General features: G+C 40.2%; 1 protein-coding gene across 1 annotated transcript in view; it reads right to left on the reverse strand.

Moving 5' to 3' along the window:
* Positions 1-14,301, reverse strand: part of LOC124595038 (enoyl-CoA hydratase, mitochondrial-like) — an 82,657-nt gene that overhangs the window by 26,732 nt on the left and 41,624 nt on the right. The window contains exons 4-5 of the mRNA XM_047133601.1: positions 13,753-13,957; positions 6,243-6,362 (exon numbers count right to left, since the gene is read on the reverse strand). Coding sequence (XP_046989557.1) covers positions 6,243-6,362; positions 13,753-13,957 — 325 coding nt within the window. The remainder of the gene's footprint in view (positions 1-6,242; positions 6,363-13,752; positions 13,958-14,301) is intronic.

The raw sequence follows: 14,301 nt of genomic DNA on the forward strand, positions 1-14,301 counted from the left end.
GGCTTTGCCACATTCTCCAGATGTGCTGTCCGAATTTTATCGCTTACAGAACCAGCAGACACAGGCATTACTGGATGCCCTTGGACAGCTCGTCCAGGGTCAACGTGCACTGCAAAACGATGCGGCAGCCGCCGCTCCACTGCTACCGCAGCCACAACACACAGTTGCACCACCTTTTCGTCCTTTTGATGCGGCACTGGAAAGCTGGACGGAGTGGTCCCGCCAATTTGGATTCCATCTCGCCGCCTACAGAATTCAAGGTAACGAGCGGCAGCCTTTCTTATTATCGTGTGTCGGCGTATCCACATACTGTGTGATAGTCAAATTGTTTCCCCGACGCGATGTAGCAACTCTGTCCTACGAAGAAATTTGGTCTGCATTAGATGCCTATTTCAAAGAAACAGTAAATGTAGTTGCAGAAAGGTATACCTTCTTTCGTACAAAACGTACGGCCGGTCAGACTAATAGGGAGTGGGTTGCAACCTTGCAAGGCCTTACTAGGGATTGTGCTTTTGAGTGTGAATGTGGACTCCCTTATTCAGATACTATGGTGCGTGATGCAATTGCACAGAACGTTTCTGATGTTCGTATAAGGGAACAGATTTTGAAACTAGTCAATCCCTCCATTCAACAAGTGATGGACATATTGGATCGGCAGGCCACACTTGACTTTGCTCAGGAATCATTTGAAACTTCGCCACCTGTGTGTCACATTAACTGGCCCGCCAGGCGAGCTGCACGGAACAGTAAACAGTCCTCGCGCCCGGCTGCGCCAAAGCCGCCTGGCTCTCAGCCACGTGTCCCACGCCAGCATGCAAATGCAGTGAAATCATGCCCGCGGTGTGCTACTAGACATTCGCGTGAGAATTGCCCGTCACGCCAAGCTATTTGCTTTTTCTGTAATAAAAAAGGACATGTTCAAAGTGTTTGCCAGAAAAAGCTCCGATTGGACACTCACAACCATTCCAGGCCCTTTGCTTCGCGCCAGAATCGGAATCGAACCTAGGATCCTCAGGCTCGCGACACTTTGCCCATGGAAATTCATGTAGTTCATGCCACTCCGCCCAGTGCTCCTCTCTCTAACAGTGACTGTGTTCGTCCCACAAATAGTGTGCGTTGACATCGCTGGAAATCCCGTCATGTCGCAAGTGATTCTGTACCAGTGTCAGTTCACGTTGCACGAGACAGTCGCTCTTGTCGTCAGCAGGACAATGAACTTTTTGTTGACTTGGACATTAACGGCAAAGTGATACCATTCCAGCTCGATACCGGAGCTGCAGTTTCACTACTCATTCTCGACATGTACAAACAGTTGGGCACACCTTCGTTGCGTGCCGCAAATGTTATGCTAACTAGTTATTCCGGACAGGTGATCCCTGTGTTAGGACAGTGCAGCCTTCTTGCAACATAAAAGGGACAAACAAAACTTGTGTCATTTTACGTCCTTCGTTCTTCTCCTGCAGTGAACTTGTTTGGTTTCGATTTATTTCAGTTGTTTAACTTGTCTAGAGTAAATCAGGTCCTATCAGTGAACCAGACTGTGCCTTCAGCCAGTGTTTTTGTCTCTGTGAAGAATTTGCAGACATTTTTGCACCGGGCCTCGGTTGCGCTAAGAACTATAAAGCACATTTGGAACTGAAAATAAAAGCGCAACAGACGTTTTTTAGAGCGTGCAATGTTCCCCACGCATTGCGTGGTGAAGTTGCAAAAACATTACACAATTTGAAATCACAAGGTGTAATTGAACGTGTGCAGGCTTCCCTCTGGGCATCACCCTTAGTACTTTTGCAAAAACCTTCCGGAAAATTGAGACTGTTGTTTCCGACAATGGCCCACAATTCGTGTCCGCAAAATTTCAGTCATTCTGCAAGGCCAATGGTATTCAACATCTGACATCCGCGCTGTTTTTGCCACAGTCCAACGGTGCCGCTGAACGTTTGGTCCGGACTTTCAAGTCACAGATGTTGAAGTTGAAAGCGTCGCATTCTCGGGAGGACGCGTTATTGCTCTTTTTATCCTCGTATCGCTCTCAGCCCCGAGATGGTCACTCGCCGGCTGAGTTGCTTCACGGTCGCCCTCATCGAACCTTTATGTCTTTGCTACATCCGCCGCATCAGGTTCCTGTGCAGCGGCAGTCACCTGATTTTGCCCCAGGCGACATTGTATACTATCGCACCTATCGAGGTTCACGGCGTTGGCTCTCAGGGCGCATTCTTCGCTGCCTCGGCCGCACTATGTATCTGGTTTTGGGAGTCTCTGGTGAGGTGCGTCAGCATCTCAATCATCTGCGCCTCTGTCGCCGCACGGGGTCTGCCGCTCCCCATCTGCTTTCAGCGATGGTGCCGTCTGGTCAGCGCCCTGGGGACCCATCTACTGGCTCGCCCCAGCCCCAGGTGTTACCGACGCTGCTTTCCATTTTGCCCCATGGCGACGCGCCGCCGCCGCCGCTGCCGCCTGTTCTCCCGCCAGCGCCGCCCACAGTGGACGCGTCGCTGCAACCGCCGGGCACCTCCCTGGGTCATGCGCCGCCGATCCATTCCCGTGACCAGTTGTCCTCCACCATGGAATTCTTGCCCACTCCGGAGCATATGTCGTCTTCACCCGTCAGGTGCCCCGGCTCGATGGAGGTCGACCCTTCGGCCCCTCCTGTCTCTCTAAGGGCGCATACACCGCATGTTGGCGTGCACCCTGGAGTAGGTTTTCAGGCGTTTCCTAGCTCCCCTCGGACCGAATGGCAGGGTGCGGGTGGCACAGCCTCGTCTGTTGTTAGGCTCCCCACTTCGTCGCATACGTCAACATGGGGTCCTCCCCACGGCGGGCGGAAGCCTTATAACACAACCGTTCGCCGATTTGCAGGGGAGGAATGTGGTGTCACCGCCAGACACCACACTTGCTAGGTGGTAGCCTTTAAATCGGCCGCGGTCCGTTAGTAAACGTCGGACCCGCGTGTCACCACTATCAGTGATTGCAGACCGAGCGCCGCCACACGGCAGGTCTAGAGAGACTTCCTAGCACTCGCCCCAGTTGTACAGCCGACTTTGCTAGCGATGGTTCACTGACAAATTAAGCTCTCATTTGCCGAGACGATAGTTAGCATAGCCTTCAGCTACGTCATTTGCTACGACCTAGCAAGGCGCCATTATCATTTGCTATTTATCTTGTGATGCATGTACGGTCAGACCGATGTTCACCAATTATGGATTAAAGTTAAGTATTCCAACAGCTACGACCTTTTTTGCTAAAGTCTAACTCCTATAACTGTTCCAGACCTCACGCCAGCCTGCGTGAGCTTAACGCATGCCTTTCGGCTACCAATCATAGTGGCTTGGCTGTCTTGCCAAGTCACAACAATTATTATATTGTTGTATACAAATAAGGCAATTAGGACTACACAATGTACTCAGGGGATGACATTTGCCTTCATTTGAGCCCATATTTCTTTTATTTTCTTTCTGTGAACTTCCTTTCTCTCTCCAGATGGTGTTGTTCCAGTCTTCTTTGGTTTTTCTCTTGGTCATCTTGTCATTTGTTAATTTTTTGAACTTAATATTTCAGATTTTGGTAATCTGGCAAACTTTCTACAATGCCTAACAATGTCAGATCTGTTTTGATTTCACAAATACATTTCATTATTTCCTTTTTGGCTTCACTTGTATTGTCAGAGAATTCAGCTGACTGTTATGTAAGCTGAGAACTGTAGAATTCCCGTAAATGGGTTGGGTGTGAACTAAACATCAAATAGAGCTAGCCTAGTAGCTGACTGTTTGTGGTGCAGACATGAGACCTTTTTAGATTAGGTGACTCTCCATCCAGCCAGGATAATGACAGCTGCAGGGGACCTGGAAGTGTCAGTATAAGATGCAAAGGAACATCCCCTACAGGTGAGAGTATTAAACTTTTAATGATTAACTGCCAAAGCATTCGCAATGAAGTTTTAGAGTTTGAGAGATCCTGAAAGGCAGTGAGCCTCACATAATACTAGGTACAGAAAGCGTGTTAAAACCTGGAGTTGATAGTGAGATTTTTGGGGAAAATCTAAATGCATATCAAAAGTTGAGGCTAATGGTTAATGAATGTGGTGTATTTGTTGTATACAAGAAACTCAAATCCACAATGATAGAAACTGAAACTGCATATGAAGTTCTCTGAGCTAGGCTGAGATCAAGGGTGGAAGTAAACTTATAATTGGATCCTTCTATTGACTCACTTCCAAGATTTAATCAGAAGCTTTATGGAAAACGTAAGTACTTAAGCTCCCAAACATGCTGTCACTGGAGGATACTCAATTACATAACAATCAGTTCAAAAATTACAGTTTTATAAGTCATGAGCATGAAAAAGCATCCTGTGAAACATTGCTAATGCAGCATTGATAGCAACTTCATTGACTGCCACTCACAGCTATGGGCTATGGGGAAGACAGGCTGCTGTCAGTTGAGCTCATTCTTCCACTGCTCGCTGTTCCCAATTGGGGGTGCCACATATGCATGTCACCAGAAGATACTACATTCACATGGCCTCACTGCTTGCAACTCTGATTGGCTGATGCATCTTTTTAATCAGATGCACTCAGAGCTATGCCCAGATTCATTGAAGTTTCAGACTAATATCAATCTTAATAAGTAAGACTGCAATGAGGGAAGTACATTGATGTAGCATGATTTTACTAAGGATTATTACTTATCGGTGTCTCATCAGATTGTAACAGCATTCTAAATTATTTGTTTCTATAAAGAATATTACACTCGTTGTATATAACCCAGCACTATAAAAGGACATACAGATGTATAAAGCAATGTATAGATCAATTATTAAGTCTACATCTTGAAAATAAACCTATTAATGTGCTACCATTTTACAGATGTCTGATTGATTTTATTGGCCACCTCTACCACCAACACACCAACTAAATGCCCACTCTAAGAGCTACACAGAAAAGGCTATTCCAGAGGCTCCACATGATGGAAATTAATTGGATCTAATCACAAAAAGTTACCTGAATTCTTTGAGGATGTTATTCTACAAATAGTTGAATGTTCCAATTTGTAGGGATATGGCACAGATGCAGGTAAAGCTAGGGCAGTCTTCACTGCACTGGTAGAACGTGAGAGAAATGCAATATGCACACAAAGAAGGTTGCTTACAGAACACTCATGCAACCAGTCCTAAAATATTGCTCAAGTGTATTTGAACCTGTACCAAACAGGACTAACAAGGGACATTGATTGTATACAGACCAGGGCAACACAGATGGTCACAAGATTTTTTGATGGGTGATAGTCATCAAGGTGCTGTAGAAACTAGACACCTGAAGATTGATGCAAACTGTCCCAAGAAAGCCCACTTATGGAAGTTCAGGAACCAGTTTTAAGTGATGAAAATAGGAATATACTACAGCCTCTTATGTATCACTTCCATAGGGATCATGAGACAAATATTAGATTAATTACAGTGCACCAGAACCATTTGTAGGGATATGGCACAGTTGCAGGTAAAGCCAGGGCAGTCTTCACTGCACTGATAGAACACAAGAGAAATGTTTCTGTACTGATAACTGGTGCAATGTGAAGTACCCTCTGGCATGCAATTCACTATGTTTTGCAGAGTATGTATGTAGATGCCATTTGAGGACATCTCTCACAGTAGGGGCTAAAATGTTTGGCACAGAAACATGCCATGGTCTAATACCTAGAAAACCAATATCACCAAGTATTTGCAACTTGACACAAGCGTCACATCACAGATTTTTCAGATGCATTTGACATGCAGTTTTTATGCTAGTGATATCTTACACATTCATATGAAACTCCTTACTAATGAATCTGTAAAACTAATAATGAATCTTATTCATTATGTAAGTGATCCATCATGTGAGCAGTTCATATTTTACACTTATATTTTGACTTGATTATTTGTATAAACTAATCATATAAAAAAAGGCCCTCATCTTGGCATCTCAGTAATACAGTGTCTAAGAGTCTTAAAAAGCTGTAATCTGGCCTTATGTTATTGAATACTTAACTCAGGTAGATGCAAGTTGACTGGAAAAATACTTAATGTTTTCTCTTTTCTCTAACAGCATTACGATAAGGCTTGATTATCTTTATATTGGATACTACACACTAATTTTTTTCTTCTGTGAACCCTAAATTAAATGAATAAAAGTTTTTAATACTGTACTGTTTCATTTCAATCAATTCCATTGAAGGAATAGCATAGTTCCCAGCATTGTGAACACTAACCTGTGTTTACTGCCTCTTTGCACAGAGTCACAATCAGTGGCGAATATGAAGAGATTTTCTCTGCTAATTTGATGACTTCACTCATAAGTTGGCTAGCAGGGAACACTTTACTCACAAGACCTATAAAAAGGATAATAATAATAATATGAGAGTGCTATTTGTCTTCACAATGAGAATAAGCAGATCTGTCATTTCATTTCTGTGACAATGAAAAAAACAGAAACAATGCATGCAACTTGTAGCCAATGCCTGTTGAATCATAAGGAACACTGAACTGGCATACAGATTAGATGATAAGATTATAAACTTTCAGTACAGTGGTAATGCAGTAATACAGGCTGTACCTAAGGGCTCAATCTTAGGGGCCTTTCTCTTTCTCATGTGCATTAATGACATTGTACAACCTACTAATTACTATATAATAAGCTATGCTAATGGTGTGCCAGTCTTATTCTATGATGGTGAATGTAAAGAATTCAAAGCTTTTTCTACTTGTTGTGTAACAGAATTAGCTAAATACTTCAACAATCGAGGCCTCAAGTTGAATACCACATAATTTCAATTATTGGCATTTAAAATTGGTAGTTCTCACCACATAAATGTAAATAAGGTCTATAACATCTAGGCAACTGAATCTGGTAGCTGTAAATTTATGGGTGTGTATATCTGGATGAAAAATCTGATGTGTATAAACCACATTAAAGCAACAACTGTGACTTATCTCTCTTTAGCCACTTCACAAAGATAGTTCTTAGTCAAACACTGCAAATAGTATATTATGGAATGATTTATCAGTTTCCTAGCTGTGGGATTTAATTATGGGGCTGTGTAGTTTTCATTCATTTACAAAGAATAATGCTATTGCATAAAAGGGCAATAATATTTATACATGTGACAGATCACAGAGAATGGTGTGGTGAAGTATATGTACAGCACAAATGCTCAACAATATATTCTTTACATATATTTAAATAGTTTACATTTTCTTGTGAGCTAATCAACTGAAGTTATCAAGAACCACTTATGTATATGGCAAGCCCAGAACGAAATATAACTACTTTTGGCCAAGAATAAAAGTGAAAATGATAAAAGCCCATACATCACTGGTTTGATTTGGTTTAAAGAACTACCAAGAGCTACTAAGATTATAAAAGGGGAATCATTTTAATATAAAAATGAAGTCTTTTTTTGACTGATAGCGTTAATACTCATTTAATGAAATTTAAGATTCTGCTTGTGATGTAAACCTGTAGATATAAAACAAATATATGAGGTAACAGTGCAAAGACAATGTAAACAAATAAACAAATTCAGTCTACATGTAAAAAATAGGAATCCAACAAATATATAAAGAATCCAATTGATTTAGCTGGACACTTAATGTTAGCATTCTTTTTAGGGTTCCCACATCAGCTGGTAAAAACAGGATTCTCATAGGATTACTGTCTTGAATGTCTGTATGTCAGTCAGTCTGTCTGTCTGTTGAAAACACTTTTTCTCAGGAATGGTTAGATGTATCATGTTGAAATTTATTATACATACTGACATATCGAGATCTACAGTCTCTTGGCAGTGTAAAAAATGGAAACAATTGCAATCAAAAGATGCAGCAATTTATGTCATGTATTCTGACACTCGCTAAATCACTCATCAAAACCTGTAGGGACTTCCTATTGATATAGAATAGGCAAGCAGCAAGGTTTCACAGTAGAACTAAAGAACAAAATCTGAAAATTGTTAATTTGTAATTATATCACATGAAATAAAGTTTGTCATTTGTTATCTGACTGTTTGTCTGTCCATCCATCTTTTAGGACCCATTTTTCTCAGGGATGAGTATCAAGTTGAAATTTGTGTCACATACTAAGGTCTGTGGCCCCTTGGCAGAGAAATAGACATTAGCTCCAAAGTCAATGTAATCAAAAGGTATGGCCATTTATGTCACATATTTTGATACTTGCAAACTCACTCATGAAAACCTATAGCGTGCTTTGTGTTGACCTTGAATCATGAAACTTGCTAATAAGCAAGGTTTCACAGTTCAGCTAAAGGAAAAAAATCAGAAAATTGTTAATTTGTAACTACATCATACAAAAACAATATTTTTTTCATCATTTGTTGTCTGACAGTCTGTCCATCAGTCTGTTCAGACCACTTTTCTTCAGGAAGGGTAGATGTAACAAGTTGAAATTTAATACACATACTGAGGTTTCCGGTCCTGTGTTGTAAAAAAGTTAAACGTCTAAGTCAATGCAATCAAAAGATAAAGTGTATTTCAATGTTCACAACCTTAGTCATCAAAACCTGTAGGGTACTTCCTGTTGACCAAGAATAATGAAATTTGGTAATAAGTAAGGTTTAACAGTACAAGTAAAGGGAAAAAAATCAGAAAATTGTTAATTTGTAGTTATACCACAGCAAAAATATTTAGTTTATCATTTATTACTCAAATTAAAGCTTAAAATTAAAAAATTCTTGAAAGTCTTGGAATTCCTGAACTTGATATTTTGCCAGTATCAATGACAATAAGAGAGAAAAATCATGAAGAATCTTGATTCCTGGGATGGATGAACTGCCTATATACATAATTAAGTTTGTACGGGACCCTCAGAGTGCGAGTCCTCCTCGCACTTGCCCAATTTTTTATGTGTCTATCCATTTTTGTGAAAACTAAATTCAAAGACAGATTGTTGTTCTTGTTCATCCATTGTTCATATTACACCCTAGCCTTCTCATTGTAGAGTTACTTACAAGCACTTCACAAATTTTAACCATGCCACTTAATTTCAAACATATGACTATAATTTAAATTTTAAACCATTAAGTATTATAATGTGTCAGCTCATCTGTTATGATGAGATATCAAGTGATGTATTCAAATGCATAGTAGGCAGCCATGTATAGCACTAGCACAAGAATCAAGTAATTAAATCTTTGTCTTCCTTGGTACTTTGTAATACACTGTAGTGAGATCAATTCAAAAATGATGACAAGAATGTAACATGTAACACAAAAGTACAACCCATCCCTGTATACTAATTAAAAATGCTTTCTTATAACAAACTGTTTGATTACAATATAGGGAACAGCTTTGTGATTCATTCATGCATAATCCAGATGATGTTCACGACATATTGTGGGTGGAACTGTATTCAGTCTTTGGAAAAAAATTCCTTTCTCAAATAAATAGTGTAACAAACATGGTGGGAATTTTGAGTGACCAATCAGAAGTTTTTGACTTAATAAAGCATAGCATGTCAAAGAAAAAAGAAGAAAACAATGATTCCAGGCTTGAGTCTTGGTACAGAACAGATTTTCAGTTCGTCAGGAACTTTCAAGACAATGCACACTATACTGCAGAGTGAAAGATTCATTCTGGAAATGACACATAGGCGGTGTCTAAAGCCATTTATGGACAATATCCACATCTACATACAGCTACATCTACACATATACGCCACAGGCCACTGTACAGTGTGTGGCAGAAGACATCTTGTACCACTACTAGTCATTTCCTTTCCTCACAAATAGAGCAGGGGAACAATGACTGTCTATATACTTCACATGAGCTCCAGTTTTTCTTATGTTACCTTATCTTCTTGGTCCTCAAGCAAAATGTACATTGCGGCAGTAAAATCCTTCTGCAGTCAGCTTCAGATTTTGGTTCTCCAAATTTTCTCAATAGTGTTCCTCTAAAAGAATGCTGTCTTTCTTCCAGCATCTCCATAAAACTTATGTGTTGATCAAACATACCAGCAACAAATTTAGCAGCCTGCCTCTTAATTGCTTCAATGTTTTTTTTAATCCATCCCGGTGGGGATCACAAACACTTGAGCAGTACTCAAGAATAGATAATACTAGTGTTCTATATGTGGTCTCCTTTACCAATAAGCCTTACTTTCCTAAAATTCTCCCAATAAACCGAAGTCCCTCATTTGGTTGCCCTACTACAATCCTTACATGTCCTTTCCATTTCATATCTCTTTGCAGTGTTACATCTGGACATTTAATCCATTTGACTGTACCAGGCAGCACAATAACAATACTGTATTCAAACATTATGGTATCTTTATCCTACTCATCTGCATTACCTAACATTTTTCCACATTTACAGCTAGCAGTAATTCATCTAACCAACTAGAAATTTTATCTAAGTCATTTTGTATCCTCATACAGCTTCCTGTGCCCAATAGTGACCAGAATGATCTTTTGCTACGGCATGATGGTGGTAGCTGTTGTATGCTTCATGGATCAACCATTTTACAGATGCACAAATGTCTGTAACTCTAGCATGTCATCATTCATGCACACTCTTTTGAACTGAGCGTGCAACAGTCTTTGCTTCCTCAGCATTTTAGTTACTAAACCACAGTAGGTCTTTGGGTCCTTAATCCACTAACAGGCAAATACTACTCTGGAGGATGATTTAGAATCTTTTCAGGCTTTACACATAATTCCTCTATTTTCATAATACTGGAATTAAATCATGTCCTTTCACTCTCTAAGTGTGATGCTAACAAATTCTTATATGCTCTTTCTAGCAAAAATACTCTTCTAGCCTTCTTAATTGATTTATTAACTTTAGTGACCATTGTCTGTATGATGACATGATGGTCATTAATCTCTGTCTCTCTACTGGAACTGTTAATAAGGCCATGCCTGTTTGAGGTACAAGGTCTAAGATATTTCCATTGCATGTGGGCTGTCAATCTAACTACTCAAGACAGTTTTTTGAAAACGTGTACAAAAGTGCTTCACAAGACTGGTTTTTTGTATTCCGTGCACAGTGAATCCATAGACATCCCAGTTTATACTCAGTACATTAAAGTCACCTCCAACTAATGTTACATTATCTGCATACTTCCACACTACTGTATGTAAACTTTCTTTCAGTGATTCTAAAACTGCCACAGCAGAATCAAGTGGCTGGTAAAAACACCCTATAATTAACTTGAGTTCACTTAGATCTGTTACATACTTCCAGATAACTTCATCAACAGACTCAGTTTTGACCTCAATAGACACAATATTTTTATGTCAATAGCAGTGAACATTTTCACTCATATGGCATCTAATCTCTCTTTCCAATACTGTTCCATGAGCCACTAAATATTTCAGAGCTTTCTACTTCAGCTTTCAACCAGCTCACTGTCCTGAGAATAGTATGAGTGTGACAACATTTCTGGAGGACAATAAATTCAGGACTCTGTTATGAATACTTCAATATTTTACTGATAAAATTTTGACAGTTAAAGTTTCCTTACTCTGAATGTGGTCTGATTTTGCTATATGATTGTTGACTAATGAGTGTTCTTCAGAGTATCTCAAACTACTGCCTAGCCTAAAAAAAACCACATGTGCACTGCACAAACATTCTGCTATCTGAGTAACTGCTTTCTTTGTCTAGTGAACCCTTGTCTTATCAACAGAATTCCTACAATTCTCTGCTCATTAACATAGATCCAGAAACCTACAGCCAAGATTGTCAGAGAGTTGATGAATCCTTGGTTGAGACCCTCCACTTGGCTCAAAACCAGAGGACCCCAATCAACTCTGGGGACAATGCTGCAAATTTCAAGCTCTGTTTGCACCCAGAGCATGAGGCCAGTAGTCTTCAACACTTACACTAGCCATCCGTATGAACTGAGGATGGCCTCAGAAACCAAGTGACAGGTATCATTAGTGTCTATGAGAGTGACAACTTGCAGATGACTGCACCTGTATGCTTACTAGCTGCAGGCAAGTCCTCCTGCATTCTCAGATGAGACCCATTGAGAGACATACAGACTGCACATTGGTTTTCCTCATGAGTCTGTGTGCTATTTCCCTAAGGGGTTCCATAATGTGCCTGACATTGTAGTTCCTGATAGCTAACAGACCTCTTTCCCCTGTGTGCCTGCTTGGATCCTGCTGAAGGAGCTACTACCTGTCCACTCACAGGGTGAATGGGCATGGCTAGACAGCCAGTCTTCACACTGATCCTCTGCCTCAGGTGACATGTGTTACCATGCAGTGATGGTGGATCTACCATGCTGGGTACACTGGATGGGGCTGGAAAGTGATGAAATAATAGAGAGGATGTGAATAAGGAAGGGAGTAGAAGCCAAATGTCTGAGGTAACAGAGGGTGTGCTGAAGTGAAATTTTTCACATGTGGAGTTGAGTGAAGTTGATGCTGGAAAAGAGGGATCAAATGACGCTGGTAATGAAGAATATGCTGCAGTAATTAGAGTCATGGTAGGCAGAATTTTCAGCAACTTGGTGGCTGAACTTGCAGCTAGCCATATTTTGGTGGTGGTACCCATATGAGTAGTTAGGTGGTTGTCATAGCCACATAGAATGTTGAACAGCAGCCGCAAAACAGCTGATTAACGATTTGGTTGCTTTAATATGTGGCCCTTGCTATGACAGGATATAAAAATGCCTGTAACAGGACTGCAGTAGGAGTTGGTAACTGGTTTATGGGTCAGGTCTTTAACCTGGATTATTTATTGTGTACATTGGGTTGGTAACAGAATACCACTTTTGGAGTAAGGACAGGAGTTTGGGTAGGATATCTCTCATGTGAAGGCATGAGAAGAGTAACTTGGAGCCCTAGTGAAGTATGTAATTGAGTTTCTTTCTAAATTTGATAGCACGGATTTATAGAGTAGAAGGTAGAGAGTTTGGTTAATAGTGATGTCAGGCTTGATCAGTTTACACAAAGAAATGACATGAGAGACCTGTTTTTATTGTTGCTGGGCAGGTTAAACCCCATCTGTAAAGTATCTGACAAGGTTCTCAGTATATTTGGATAACTCTAGATGTCAAGGTATATGGATGTGGAAAAAATTACGACAGCCCCAATGGAGGTACAATTAGTGCTTAGTAGGTCTGGGATGGACAAAGGCTTTTTTGGAGCCATTTGAGAATTGTAGATCAACATTCAGGATGGTAGTTCATTCTTTCAAGAAGGATGAGGTCAAATGAATTTGAGAGTAGCTCTTGAGGTTCTACAGGAAAAAATAGTAGAGTGTGTCCTTTCCATTGGCTCATATCACAAAATTATCATCACTGTATCTGAACCATACAAAGGGCTTAAAGTATTGAGTGAACGGAAAGAATTTCTGCAGGTGACTCAAAAACAGGTAAACTAAGAGGGTTCCATGAATCTACTGATGGTAGTTCTGTGGATTTTGTTTGTAGATTTCACATTTGGAGGAGATGTTTTTGTGTGAATGAGATGTTGAGTATGACTTCAAGAGGATACTGGTTGCAGTGTTTCTACAAAAAGATCTACTCTGTCTGTTGATCAGCACCCTGAGTAACTCCTTGCCTGTCACTGTCAATGCTACAACTAAGTGTTGCAACAGCCTGCTACTGTTGAATACTATCTTTCCTGACATCTACATGCAACCAAACTGACCATATAACAGAACTACAAAACACATTCAAAGGAACTCCTTTCCTCCGTTGAACAACTCTTGTCTCTGTAAGCTACATTATAATAAGTTGTAGAATGCAATTTTTACCCATTCTTTCGGCTTCCTTTGCAGTAACTTGATCGCCAGTTAAACACATTTCCATTGCCTTTGATTTTCCAACAGCTCTTGTCAATCTCTGAGTACCACCAGCTCCTGGTAGTGTTCCAATTATAATTTCTGGTTGCCCAAAACGTGCTTTGTCACCAGCATAAATAATATCACACATCATTGCCATTTCACATCCTCCACCTAGCTGCAACATCACTTCAGCCTGTTTATATTTTTCTCTGTACATATCTTCTATTTCACTTACCAAATAAATATTTAAATCACCTTCCAAACTAAATATAAGTATGCCATTTTTTGTTACTCAGTTACATGGTATGACATAAATTATGGAACGTGCACAGAAAATAAGCATTAACATATATAAATTTATATTAGTAAGTGGGTAATTAATGTTGAGTTGCTGATGAGCACAACAAAAAGATTGCTTCACATTAAAGTTTTTGGCCAAAAGAACTTTGGAAGTAGAAAACACACACACACACACACACACACACACACACACACACACACACACACAGTTAAAATTTC

The sequence above is a fragment of the Schistocerca americana genome, chromosome 2 (genome assembly GCF_021461395.2).
Source record: "Schistocerca americana isolate TAMUIC-IGC-003095 chromosome 2, iqSchAmer2.1, whole genome shotgun sequence".
In the NCBI taxonomy this organism is placed as follows: Eukaryota; Metazoa; Arthropoda; class Insecta; order Orthoptera; family Acrididae; genus Schistocerca; species Schistocerca americana.